The following is a 14,361-nucleotide window of genomic DNA, read 5'->3' as shown; positions in this document are numbered from 1 at the left end:
TTTTATTTAACGAACGAATTTTAAGTACATTATAATGTTCCCTTTAAATTCCAAGAAACCTAACGACGAAACTTAACAAATTTCGTAGATTTTTTTTTTTTTTTTTTTGTCGAATAAGGTTTCGTTCTATGCTCTCCCAACAATTTCTCCTTTTTTTCGTACATAAAATGAGCGCATTATAACAAAGACACTAAACCAATACTAGTGCTGATCATTATACTTAACTGTGTTACGCATCAATTAAGATAGCTTGAGTATTGCCAACCTCTAGAGATGGATAAAATTTGTGCAAGTAACGGATCAACTATTGTGTGGAAATTTTGCAAAAAAAAAAAAAAAAAAATCCTAATTACCAAGGAAATGAATGGGAGTAATAAACTACAGGGAACAATAAAAAAGTGAAAATTGATGAAAGAAACGTTAACCGTAATCACCTAACATTACTTCCTTTCCAATTACGGCAGTAATCCGGAAAATGAAGATATATTGCCTTAAAAAAAAGTTCCAAAGCCTAGCTCCATTGTTTTCTTTGCCTAAACGATTTTTTTTTTTTGAAGCAGAAAATGGCGCACCATCTAACATGTAACCATAATGAAAAAAGAAACATTTTACGCACGAATTAGTCAACACTCTCCCGAGAGTCTGTATTTTTCATTGTTAACAGAATGTGATTTTCAAAGTACTTTCAAAGTACCGTAACGAAATGAAAGTTAAAAATTGGTTGAAAATTTTTTTTCTTTATATTGTGATAATTTTTCTTTTTTTTTAGAATTGCTAATCGACATACGGGTTCTATGAAAGGGAGAAAAAGGTTTCTCGAAATATTGATCTTTTAATTCACACTGATGGGACAGTCCAGCTGAAATTTTTAGAAGTTGTCAAGAACAGCAAACGAGTTGGTAGAATTTTTAAAGTCACCTAAAAAATGTTAAGCAATATTTTTTTTCAGAATGTAAACATATCTAAAGATTCAATAATGAGTTCTGTAAATAAGCACAATTTCAGTTTACTGCAAAATAAAATATATGTTCAAGAGAAGAATACCATTCTCAAATATTCATCAATTTTTGTAATACTGTTTTTAGGCGAATAAATATACATTTTATACATTTTTTTTAAATGATGTAATGTGGGGACCTTAATTTTATGGTTTTGCATATTTTCTCAAGCTATATTTTCGGAACGTATCTTGGAGGTCTATAACTGGGACAGAAATAAAGGCTCCATTCAAAAGAGTGTCAATATCGCTCAAGAGAGTCCAGGGATTGGATAAAAATAATGTTGTCTTCTATTGGAATATATGACAATTTTGTTGCGAGTTCGACCCCTGCAAAAACCGTATGAAACAACTTTTCCTTGCAGAATTTCCGCACATTGAATTATATTAACTTATTTCATAGATTCTCAGTAAAACAGTGTAAAATGGCAACTGCATTTCGTATTTTTTCCCATCTGTTAGCCATTCCTTCTTGTTTTATGCTTATTGCCCCGTTTTGGCTTCGAAGAATATAATATACAGCAAATTTTACACATCATTGTATTCCTTTGGGTCGTTTCTCTTACTTCAATAGAACTTTTTTTTTTTATTTGCAGATATTTCTCATGACTTAATTCGCCCCTTTCTCAGGAGCTTTTACATTTCTGATAACTTCATCCGTGCCATTTAGCATTCTTTCTCCTCCATTTCTCTTTCTTTATTCCATTAATTTGAAAATTTGTCCTTTCATAAAGGGTTTAAAGGACAGCCACATTATCTAAAATAGTTCAGTATTTCAACTATATTATCATGAAAATAGTTTCCCTTGATGTACCCAGATTAATCGCGGATATTCGTCTTGTGCTTTGAATTCAATGGCGTGATAAGATCTCAGATTAATCCGATTAGCAATCCAAAACCTCTCTGAATGAAGCAGGCAAAGGCAAAGAAAGCGCGAAGATTGCTCAAGAAGTGGAATGATCAACACTTCATTGGATAGGATGAAAGCGGTCTCATAATCCTGTTACAATTTTTTCATTGCATATGAAAGCAGTGCTATACGAAATTATATTGTTACTTGGTATATATCGTTTTAAGAATATCAAGGAATTAAACTTACGATGTTCGAATTTCTATTTTGGGTTCTTTTTTTTTTAATACCCTGCACCGTAAAAAAAAGTATAATATGTCCTGAAATTTAAAACTAAAAGAGCAGTCCTAACTCCAGTGAAATATCGTTTTTTCTACCGTCTTATGCTAAGAGGAAGCTAAATTATTTCATAAAGATGCAAGCATTTGATTTTTTTTATGTTATAATCTATCAGAATCTTGAAAAATCCTATGAGTAAACATATTTCACCGAAATGGCGCTATAAGGGTTAGATCAATGGAAATGGCATTTAGGTTCTAAGTACTACTATAGTAAAGCCAAAACAAATTGGACAAGGAATACTTATAAGAAATTTTAAAACACTGACTTTACTCTACGAGCATGCTATGAAAACATATGGGAAACTACGAAAGGAGAGGCATAAAAACTGTTCGTTCAATCCTTTTGAATTTGGCTTCGTGTCAGAAAAGTCTTGAACGCAGGCAGTCTTTAAAGTGAGGAAACCACACATAAAGCACTATGTAGACATGAAAAAAGACGTTTCCCTCTGAACTTATGAGGGGAAAGTATGAGGTAAAAACCTTGCTGCTGACGCTTATTAGAATTTGCATAAGTAAAGTATTTCATAAAATTATAGAACAAAGATTAATAACGTAATATATATAGACATAAAGCAACGAGAAAACAAAGTAAATGCCAGAACAGAAACTCCAAGGTGGCAACTCAAACGTATTGAAAATAGAGAGATATTTTAAAAGGTAACAGATAAGATTATACTTACTGCTAGAATTAGTTGAGGCATGGAGAGTAAGTAAAAGGGCAGGTGCTGTGTTTTCTTTGACGAAAACCTCCATCCATGGCTGCTGGAAGGCCAGGTTTCCCACGTTACTTAGGTGTGTTACTGGAAAGAGAAATTAAATGCATCCAAGTAGTGGAATAAAAACATCCAAGTCATTATACAAGCACACTCATACATACATACATACATACATACATACATACATACATACATACACATATATATATATATATATATATATATATATATATATATATATATATATATATATATATATATATATATATATATATATATATATATATATATATATACATATATACGCGGTAAGACCTCTTTACTTCTCGATCTCTTTATACTTTCTTGGATAGACTTATCGTAACGAGATTTGCATCCAAGGGGTAAGATAAGGAGAAGCTCTCTTTAAGGCGGGCCAAACCCCACACACGTTAGCAAGATAAAGATTGCCAGCACCTAAGAGAGTGCCTTTATTTGCCAGTTGTACTTTGGGCTTGTAACGGTAGGCGTTCCCATTGGGTTCAGCGAGAACAAGATTTTTAAAAGGTCATGTGGGTGCTCATTGTATATATTACTCATTATATATATCATGATCCACATATGACACTGGAGGTATATTTAAATGTGACTTAGAATAAATTCGAGTACTTCTTCTATTTAGCTTATCTTCTGAGGTGAGAATAGTTTTAGGTCAAGTATGCCTTATTATTCATATATTTTATTGAACGACAAAATTCAGGAATGCATAGATAGGATAATGCGGTTTTTTTATCATCCAAATAAGTTTCGTTTCAAGGCTATACTGCCTCTTATGGAAAACAATACGCAAAAGCATTTATGAAGTCTAAAAAAAATCCTAGATTTAACTCTCTCTCTCTCTCTCTCTCTCTCTCTCTCTCTCTCTCTCTCTCTCTCTCTCTCTCTCTCTCTCTCTCTCTTTTCATTCCAATTTGTTTAAATAGAGGCAGTTTAAATCTTTGATCCGTGGCCCAGTGATTTCCAAGCTATTCTCAAAAAACAAATTAATGTCTTCACTCATGCATCGCAAGCATGATAAGAATATTTTATGATGAAGTCAACTCTTTCATAGAGATCTAACGAAGTTATGAAGGAAATATATGCTCAAAATGAATAATAATGATTCTGATATCCTTACTACTTTTACCTTTAATCATAACGATAACGATAATAATGATGAATTTCAATATAATGACAAAAATGATAAGAAAAGCTACTGTTGCAATAATAACAAAAGTAACAGAACGTAGATAAAAAGAAGAAAAACACGAAAGAAAGGAAAATGTTTGTCTCTGACGGTATTTCCGTGCTTTGAGCCTTCCTCGGGCTTTTATGCAGTTCTGCGAAGGCATCCAAACAGATTACAAAGAAGAAGACGGGAGTTTCTGCATCGTTATTTTTCTCTCTGTGTTATAAAAATTCTCTAAACTCGTTTTCAGTTTTTTTTCTTCTAAGAAAACGCCATAATCATTCAATCATTTAGTTTGGTAAAATGTTGTTTTGCTAAAGATGAGCAATAGCTTCTATCTTTGAATGACATCGTTGCGCTGGAGATAGTTTCTATTGAGAGGGACCAACTATTTTGCTTTATTTTTTTACCATAGCCGTATTACATCGTTACAAAATGCCGTATGCATTAGGATCTTTAAAAATTATATGTGTATAAAGGTTCCCTGGTTATTTTACTGCCGTGAATGCAATGATCAAGTAATGCACATAATGTGGAGGTTAAACAAGAAAGAGGAATAAAAAAAGGAAAACGAAGGAGCATAGACTCGCGCACATAGTAAAAAAAAAAAAAAAAAGTAATAGCGTTTGAAATTTCGAACAAACAAACATGCTCGCATGTCACTTTACGCAGTATGCAAACAAAATAATTTTCTTTCTCCTCATCTTGGCTTTATTCATCCCAAATACCCGGACTTTTCTTTTTTCAGATAAACCTGAAAAACCAATGACTTTAGGTCTGTACTAATAGACAGAGGTAGACATGTTTTCAAGAAAACGTTGTCAGTGTAAGTTATTTTAGTGATGAGAGTAGATAGCTCTGACGAGATCACTTACATTGGTAACACGTTTGGAAGGGTGACGTTGATGTTGACAAAAAGCTATGTAATTTGATTTATATCCCTTTTAGTTTTATGTAAAAGAAGTCTCTTGAGATGGTTTTGTTTGTCCGTTCGCACTTTTTTTGTCCCCCTCAGACCTTAACTACTGAGGCTAGAGGGCTGCAAATTGGCATGTCGATCATCCATCCTCCAATCATTAAAGATGCCAAATTGCAGCCCTCTAGCCTCAGTAGTTTTTATTTCATTTAAGGTTAAAGTTAGCCATAGCCGTGCTTCTGGTAACGACATAGGATAGGCCACCACCGGGCCGTGGTTAAAGTTTCATGAGTCGCGGCTCGTACACCATTATACCGAGACCATCGAAAGATAGATCTATTATCGGTGGCCCTGATTATACGCTCTAGCGGATGTACAGAAAACTCGATTGAACCGAAGAAACTTCGCCGTATTTTTTGCTTGTTTATATCTAATTGAAAAGAATAAGCAGAAGGTTCTGATGTGGAAACTAATCTCATAATGACAATAGATTACTCGAAAACTTATGCCATCGTCTTTTGATAGATACAAATCTCAAAGTTGCCTTGATGAAAGCAGTTTCGGTTGTAGGAACAGACGAGCAATGATTACAAGAGATAATGTGATAATCAGTGATCTGCTATGACACCAATAACATTTGCCATAGTGATAATCAACTGGCGTGTTGGCAAAAATATTCGGAACTGTCATGATGACAGAGTCATTAGTCATCATCACATGAGTTGCTACATGCTTCAACAAAAATGAACAATAACAAAAACAAGTAAAAAATCCGCCGAAGTTTCTCTGGCGCAATCGAGTTTTCTGTACAGCCGTTACAGCGTATAACCAAGGGCACCGAAAATAGATCTATCTTTCGGTGATCTCGGTATAATGCTGTATGAGCCGCGGCCCATGAAACTTTAACCGCGGCTCGGTGGTGGCCTGTCCTATGTCGTTGCCAGAAGCACGTTTATGGCCAACTTTAACCTTAAAATAAATAACTACTGAGGCTAGAGGGCTGCAATTTGGTATGTTTGATGATTGGCGGGTGGGTGATCAACATACCAATTTGCAGCCCTTTAGCATCAATGGTTTTTAAGATCTGAGGGCGGGCAGAAAAAGTGCGGACAGAAAAAAGTGCAGAAAGAATTAAGTGCTGACGGACAGACAAAGCCGGCATAATAGTTTTCTTTTACAGAAAACTAAAAATAAAGAGGTAATGAAGGAGTCCAAGGAACAATTATGTAGTCAGTTTATAAATAAGTAGATGAGTGTTAATAATATTCGACTATTACGTCGTGTTTTACGTTCAACGGATAAAGGCCAAAGTTTCTGCCAGAGCCAATTTCAGTTTTCCATTGACTGGAATTGCATGGCAATATCTATGAGTTGACGACCGCATTACTTTCTTAATAGGTGATTCAAACCAATGTTTCTTTTTGAAGTTCTTATGCAGCTATTGAGAATTTTTATTATTATTTTATAGTCTATTGCACGCCAACGTCACTATAATTCATAAAATATTTTACGAATATAACAGGATACTAGTGAACAAAAGAAGAAAAACGGTTTATTTAGACATAGGTACCATGGTGTTGCCCTAGATAACTATTTACTTTTTTTTTATTCTTAAATCATCTCACCTTTTACGTTTAGTTTAATTCCTACATGAATCATTCTAGTTCTAGTAAGCAATTTTTTAAGCTAATATGGGTTTATGCGTTTGGGTTAGCAATTTATATAAAGAACCAAATGCTAAAATTACTATTCCTGGCCATTATACAGTCTCCTGCAGACGATTAACGTGAGGGGGAAGTCTTTTCAGTATTGGTGATTATTCTAAGATTCATGAAATCATGGTTTTTGTTTAAATGGTTAACAATTTCATAATGGAATTGATCTCAGCAATTCATGAATGTGGTGTCTATTTGTTCATCAATAAATGCATCAACAAAATATCTCCAGACAATAAGCTCTTAATGTAAAAGGAGATATGTGTTCATAAGGCATTGGCGGAGTAGGTTGTTTTTTGATTGCTTTCTTTGTGTGTGTACATATTAAGAAACGTAAGCATAATACCATTCTTTTGGTGAAGAGGGTGACTCCAATGGATTTTCAGTTAAAAAATTTTAAAATTTAGTGTACTTTCAGCCTTGATAAAATGCTAAACGTTTAGCATTTTTGTTTGTTCACATTTATGATTCCCTAACGTTCTTATACTTTTTTCACATGAATCATCTAAAATAAACGTTCTAAATCGAATGAAATCAATAAAAAGTTTTTATATCTCTTCATTTATATTTAGCATTTTGCAAGCGTCAGATAAAAAAGAGTGTCTCTTTTTATTTGTTATTATCAATCTCGTCATTAATTTTTCCCTAATCCTCAGTAATAAGATGAAACGCTGTATGCATTTAGTATCTTACATTTCCAAAAATGTTAGTTTTTCATTCTTATACAAAGGTGTTTGTTTTCATAAGAGGATTATACATGGAGTTAACAACTTTACATCAAATTTTTTCAGAATAACCCCATCTTATTTGAAAAAATATGGTTAATCATATGAAATATTCATTGAAATTCTAGTGATTAGTCGGAAAACGATAATGAAGAGAAATTAAGAATATAAAAAATATATTGCTAGTTTTTTTTTCCTGTAACATGATACCGAATGATTTGCTTGTGAATTTTATTGGAAGATTATTGCATTTTATGTTTATTTTGACTCTTATTATCCGATATGCTAGCAAGTTAAAAAGGTAAACATGTAAAGCAATGTTTGGAAAATAAAATCTCTCTCTCTCTCTCTCTCTCTCTCTCTCTCTCTCTCTCTCTCTCTCTCTCTCTCTCTCTCTCTCTCTCTGCGTGCGTGCGCATGTGTGTGTGTGTGCGTGGTGTGTTATGCTTCATCAATCATTCTACTATATCTTCAGCCCCTAAATGTTTCATATCTTTATCTTCCTCTTTAAACAGAAAATGTAATTACATAGCATGTGACTGAAATTTTTTTTTTTTACAGATTTCTTGCAGTAATTGTTTACATTCTTGTTCGGATCTAGGCCAGAAGAAATGTAGTCTTACTGATTTTATTTCCATAAGCCAAGTGGAGATTGATAAATTACACACTTTCGAATTTTTGCAGGCACCAATAACTATTCATTTAGAACAATTTGCTGATAATATATCAATCATTGATATTGTAAGATTTATTATGAGTTACTTGGAATAGCTTTTGTTAACATAACAAATGAAGTTATAGAGGGAAAAGGGCAACATCACTAAAAAGAAATATGCGTTATTCATAAAAAAAATATTCATCATAAACACGTGAAAACTTACAATTTTCAAAACTGGGAAGAAAGAAACGTTATAGGATTAAATATTTTATATTCTTATAGGAAATGGTCATGCTTGAATATAAATCGTGTCAGTTTTACAGCACATTTGCAAGCTAAGAAACTATCACGATTTCCTTTTTTTATTACAAATGTCAAATATCATATCACGTCAAGTGTTACTGATGGATTGTGAAAATATATTCAGTATAAATTAATAAGATGAAAACACAGAATTTCAAGCGAAATGATTTTAGTTAAATTTTGGAAGACACACCAACACAAGAACATTTAAACTTGAAAAAAGACTTTTTTGTATGTAGGTTAATATGTTTCACAGAATAGAATTTTAACTGCTGTAAACTGAGAGAGAGAGAGAGAGAGAGAGAGAGAGAGAGAGAGAGAGAGAGAGAGAGAGAGAGAGAGAGAGAGAGAGGAGAGAGAGGAGAGGAGGGCCATTGAGGGAACAAGGGATGTTCACTTTCATTTCTCATTTTGGCTGTATTAATGATGGTGGTTGTGCCTATGGTCCACCGAAAATGATAATGGCATCACCAACTATTTAACAAAAATCCATTATAAATAGAGTTCACATTTTGCGAAAAAGATACTCGTCTATTCATTTTACAGTGAAATTTAAAATTCTGCTCTGTAGGTTCATCAAAACTGAAAAGTTCCTGGGTGCAGTATGTCGCACTAACAAGAACAAAAAAAAAAAAACAACTGACATTTTTTGACACAATGGCTAATAGGAAATGAAATCACTAAAGCCTCACATTTTCATGGTGAAAAAGATAAAAAAAAAAAAACAGGCCTCTGAAGAATAATATATCTGTTATTTGAAAGAAAAAAAAAGTAAGGTAGATGTAATATTAAATCTACGTGAAAATGTTAAGAAAACTAGGGAATAGTTACCCATACACAGCCATATATACCATTTTGGACAAATTATTTTGTTTACTGTGATACATGAGAAAAGATTTGCATAGGCGGAGAGTCTAGCATCTCCTGAATATAAGTGAATCAACGTCTTTGTACTGAAGAGAAAGTCCTAAAATTTTACACCAATGAAGAAAAATTGTACACGCACTGGGAAATGATACTCCTTGCCAATCTGAAGTTGCAAGGATGCTAATCGCCTATACGGGAATTTGATAGACGTAACAAGTAATTTCAATCGCATTAGTTTTCTTATTAAAATTAAGCTGATGTAAAAACACAATATAAATAAAGTTTGATATTTACTCATCATTATTGAATAAACTACTCTCCAAGCAATTCCAGGGTTAAGGAAAGGAATTTGTCTCCTACTTATGGTATGCGCTATTTAACATCCATAGAGAGAATCACGACAATATCAAAGCTGCGCATTAATTTTAGTAGCCTAACTCTAGATTTTATCTTTCTATCCAATTCGAAATAGAAATTTTAATTTAAACTGTATTCTCTTGCATATCTGTAGTTTAGCGAGTGAAAAAATTTATCATTTTAACCCAATATTAGTGCTAGCTTAAGTAAACGTACATCAGTGTTCCTTGAATAAATCATAACAGTACTGTTATTGTAATGTCTAGTTATAGCATTGTATTTACAAACAACTTAGAGAAAAACAGAGGAGAAAACTAGACAAAAGGTGGCTTGGCCTGCAAAATATCGAATAACCCCATTATGAAATCAAACTCTGCCAAAACCAGGACAACAATGGGAACCATTCCTATGACAGGTACCGCAAAGCCTAAGAACATTCTAATTCGTAGAGGCATCTGGGTTGTCTCACGCAACGCAGAAATATATCTTCCGCCCCGAGACGACTCAATAATGGTGATGTCCTTCTCAGTTCTCCATTTGGTTGGGTTTGTACTGGAGTTTAATTAAACAAGTCTTATTGCGTTATCTAGATGACTAAGCCCTTTAGGCAACTTCACTAGCGGTTATACGAGGCATACAAAAGCTTTGTCAACAGCCGTGGCTGAGGAATTACTGAATTGTTGTTTTGTAACTGTTAGTAATTATTGTCACTTTTCTTACCTCTTTTTTAGGGTTGCTTGGAAGAAACATATATTTTTATTTGACTTATTAAAAATTATCAATTATCTTATAATTCATCTCTTAACAAGGGAACCCGCTTATTCTATCGTTTTCATAGTAACCGGAACTAAACAAGAGAATGAAATGTCCTTTCCTGTATAGCTCAGTTACTGAGACGGGCCTAGTTAAGTTAGTTATGGAATATCCCTCATTTGCAAGCAGTGTTTGATAACTGGAAATTTTCATATTTTGAAAATAAGTGGTATACCACTAAATTTGAAGAGCCTGGACTTGGGATAGTTTCACCAAGTAAAAAGCTATCCTAGAGAGACTAATGAATGTAGTTTATTCCATTGTTTTTGCCACTGTATAGGTTTATTTCGAACTTTCGGCTCAGCTGTACGTGTTATGCTGTAATTAAAGTGCATTATATAAGATATTCATATAATTTTAGAAAGATTTATGTTATTGCACTTCATTTAATAGTTTTACTGTCCTTTATGGATAATTACACAATTTCAGCCTTTCCCTGTCTAAGTTGGCTAACCTGATTCCAGAGGTCTACATTAGGTTTCTTGTTCACCTCAACACTTTACCATTATTTATGGGCCGCTATTACGCAAGGGGCCATATTAAAATAAGGCCGGATTAATCTATACCAACCAACCAACTAGCCAGCCTCTATTATATTCACGACTCCTTCTACGGTCGTTCTTCCAACGTTGAGCAATGTTCAGCCATTCCACTTTTCTCTCCATTTTCCGTCCTTTTTTTTTTTTTTTAGGTCTTTCTTTTTTAGGTTTGAGTCCCAACAGCTATCTTAACATTTTCGTACTAGTACATACTTTTACTCCACATATCCTTTCGAGCATCGTTTCTCTTCTTTATCATACTTATTCTCCCTGCCTTCCTTTCTTCCCATGGATTTCCCTACGTCCAGGTTTTATATTTTCCCCTCACTCCGGTCTTACTCTTCTGACTTCTCCCTGTATCTCATCAGCTTCTTGCTTCGATTTTTTATTGCTTCTTTCCATTTCTGGAGTAAGGGTCTTTATCTTATCGCTAGGATGTCAACTATTTTCTCCCTTTTTTTTGTGAAAAGAAAAGTCAGAAGCACAATGCTTTTCCCTGTGCTGAGCAAGGCGGGAGGTTAAATGTGTAAATGGATAAGAATTGTTTATTTGGAGACATTTTACCGAGCGTCTGTGAACCAAAGAATGCGAAAGTTATCTGAGATAGAAAAAAAAACGTTGGAGCAGGAACTGAGGTGCACTAAAAGGAAGACGAAGGAAGTAATTCTTGAAGCTCTTTGCCAAAAGCGTTTTGTCTATGATTTAGATTTTACTTATCAGTAAAAGGAAAATCATTCAGAACGAAATCTCACGGACCACAAATAATTTGTGACAGAAATTTTGACAATCTTTCGAGGCTTTTAAAATGTGTCTCGCTGTAACCAAAGAATTTGTAGACTGTTATTGAGAATGCACAATTTATTAATATAATTATGAATATCTTATAGGGTGCTGGTTTAATGTCAAAAATAACAGGTGTCAGTTTAATGGGCCATATGAAAGAAAACAAATACTGGGTGTTCATTCACTGTTTTTTTTTTATGAATACACCATTATTTCCTCCAAATTCCAGTAATTGTCAACTATATAATTGTTCCACTAATTTTATGTTCTCGTTTCATTTTTAAGTATATTTTCATCCAGCTACCTATGATCATGTTTTTTTTTAATTGAAGTAAACACTTGAACCGTAATCATTAAATTCTAAACATGTACATTTAAGTTGTACTCCCGATATAAATGAATATTCGGCGTAATTATAGTGAGGTATAACTTAAACTCAATTCAGTCGACAAGCCTCTAAAATTTCATACCCGCATGTGATTATGACACCACAAATTAGCATCACGGTAAGTGATACAGGAAAAGTAAATGTATGTGACATGACCTGACTAAAGCTAGTCGATTGTTCTGCACAGTTCGCCAGGTATGAAATTTCATGAACTAATTAGCGTGTGTTTATGATGAGAAGATGATCGTCACCTGAAGAAGATAACAAGGCAAAAAAGAAGCCATTCAGTAAACTGTCGTGTAAAACAGCCATTTCTTACAGAGTTACAGTAATATGTTTCCACAAAGACTTCTCAAGAAATTTTGAGATTCAGAAGAAAAAACAGCTGTTACCTTAATCTCCCTCCATTTATACTAACGAAAATTGCGACCTTTAAATTATTTCTTATCAGAATTGCGTTATTAGAGAGCACGCCATTCTGGAATGATGTCAGGATTATGGACGATCAAAAACGTCTGGGGGTAATTCTTCACCAGCATTCCAGGACCTGTGAACATTTTACATTTTAATAACCTATTCTTTTGTAATAAAGGCAACATATTTCAGTTTTCTAGCCCAGGTATTTTCTTATAATAATTCTTGTGTTTTGGACGTAAATTAGGATATAATAAAAAATCAAGAATTGCCGATAAGACTGAAAAAGACTGCATTTCAAGGAATTATGCACCTCATCAAACTTTGAACCACTTGATTCTGCTCTGTTCCTTAAGTGGATGGGCCACCTTCGCAAACAGGCCAAAAAATATTAACAATTTTATTGGAATGTCTTTAGGTTGATGACAACTACAATGATAACTAATGCATATATGATTTATTGTTGATTTTCAATACTGAATAGACCTAATCTACTCTTGAATGCTCCCTGAACAGAGAGAGAGAGAGAGAGAGAGAGAGAGAGAGAGAGAGAGAGAGAGAGAGAGAGAGAGAGAGAAAGAGAGAATATGGTAAACAAAACAGCTGTGATGCATAATATAAAGAACTGAAGCCCACTTACCGTTTGTGATCTGTTCCCCGAGGGGGATAAGCAGAGGCATTAGGAGATTAACCGCCATTAGGCCAAGGATACGGCGTCCAAGACACTTCCAGCTAGTAGTACCTGAACAGCCAGGAACCTCGTCAGGCATTGACCAATTAAAGGTTGATACTCGAGTAACCTGGGATGAAATGGATAAGGATTGCGTTAGAATGTTAAGGATAATATATATAAACATCGTTTCTCTCTCTCTCTCTCTCTCTCTCTCTCTCTCTCTCTCTCTCTCTCTTACACATAAAACACACACACACACATACGCGCGTGCGCATATTTATGTTATTACCTAATATCCGGGAAGTTCAAAAACGAAAGCATATAATTTCCAAGCTTTTTTTTATTCTAAATATTATCATAATTTATGACTATTTAGGGCAAGTAATAAAAGACGACACTAAATATTAATGAATGTAAAGGTCTAGCTCGATGATTATTCAAAACTGAACACCTTGAAATCAACAAGCTACCTTTTATAAAATAATAAGTATTGGTAACTGTTATCATTTAAACGTTAACTTTTCATAGTAATTAGCTTAAAAAATCTAGTGGATTTGTGGAAACACGAATCTATCAATGGTTTTTGTTCCTTTAGCAAAAATTAATTAATATATCTGGAAAACTACTCGACTATCACGTATCTGAAATGATAATCACAGTGAGCAATGTTTTATCCATAATTTTCACCTGGATGCAAACTTCATTTTTTACCACCAAATTTTCTTAGCGCATGTGACACATTACCATTCAAGTAAGATAGTTGATACAAGAACTTTACACTATCACAATTAGAAAAGAGATGAAAAACAACAACAAAAGGAAGATGAAAGAGTTAATTAATAGTTCCAAAGGAGATTTAAGAAAAACGACAAGAGGCTTGGTAGAGGATGGAGATTAGGAATCGGCACAAAGCGGATTAAAAATGAGCCTGTATTTCAGAGCCTGCCAGAATGGAAAAGGATTCCAGGAAAGGGATCAGAGAAATGTTAGGTACTAAAGGGTACAAAGACAAGGAGAATGGCTTTATGGTGGAATGGAGCAAAGCCTTTAAATGATAAGAGAATTAGTTGAAGAGGTATTTCCATGATTGTCAACATGA

The 14,361-nt window shown here is 33.8% G+C and overlaps 1 protein-coding gene across 1 annotated transcript in view; it reads right to left on the bottom strand.

Annotated features, from left to right (window-relative positions):
• Positions 1-14,361, bottom strand: part of LOC136842514 (putative neural-cadherin 2) — a 147,872-nt gene that overhangs the window by 52,435 nt on the left and 81,076 nt on the right. The window contains exons 2-3 of the mRNA XM_067109921.1: positions 13,230-13,389; positions 2,869-2,988 (exon numbers count right to left, since the gene is read on the bottom strand). Coding sequence (XP_066966022.1) covers positions 2,869-2,988; positions 13,230-13,359 — 250 coding nt within the window. The 5' untranslated portion in view covers positions 13,360-13,389. The remainder of the gene's footprint in view (positions 1-2,868; positions 2,989-13,229; positions 13,390-14,361) is intronic.

Source organism: Macrobrachium rosenbergii, chromosome 10 (assembly GCF_040412425.1).
Source record: "Macrobrachium rosenbergii isolate ZJJX-2024 chromosome 10, ASM4041242v1, whole genome shotgun sequence".
Taxonomy (NCBI): domain Eukaryota; kingdom Metazoa; phylum Arthropoda; class Malacostraca; order Decapoda; family Palaemonidae; genus Macrobrachium; species Macrobrachium rosenbergii.
Note: the sequence above shows the minus strand (reverse complement) of the source record. Positions and strands in the feature narration are given on the sequence as shown.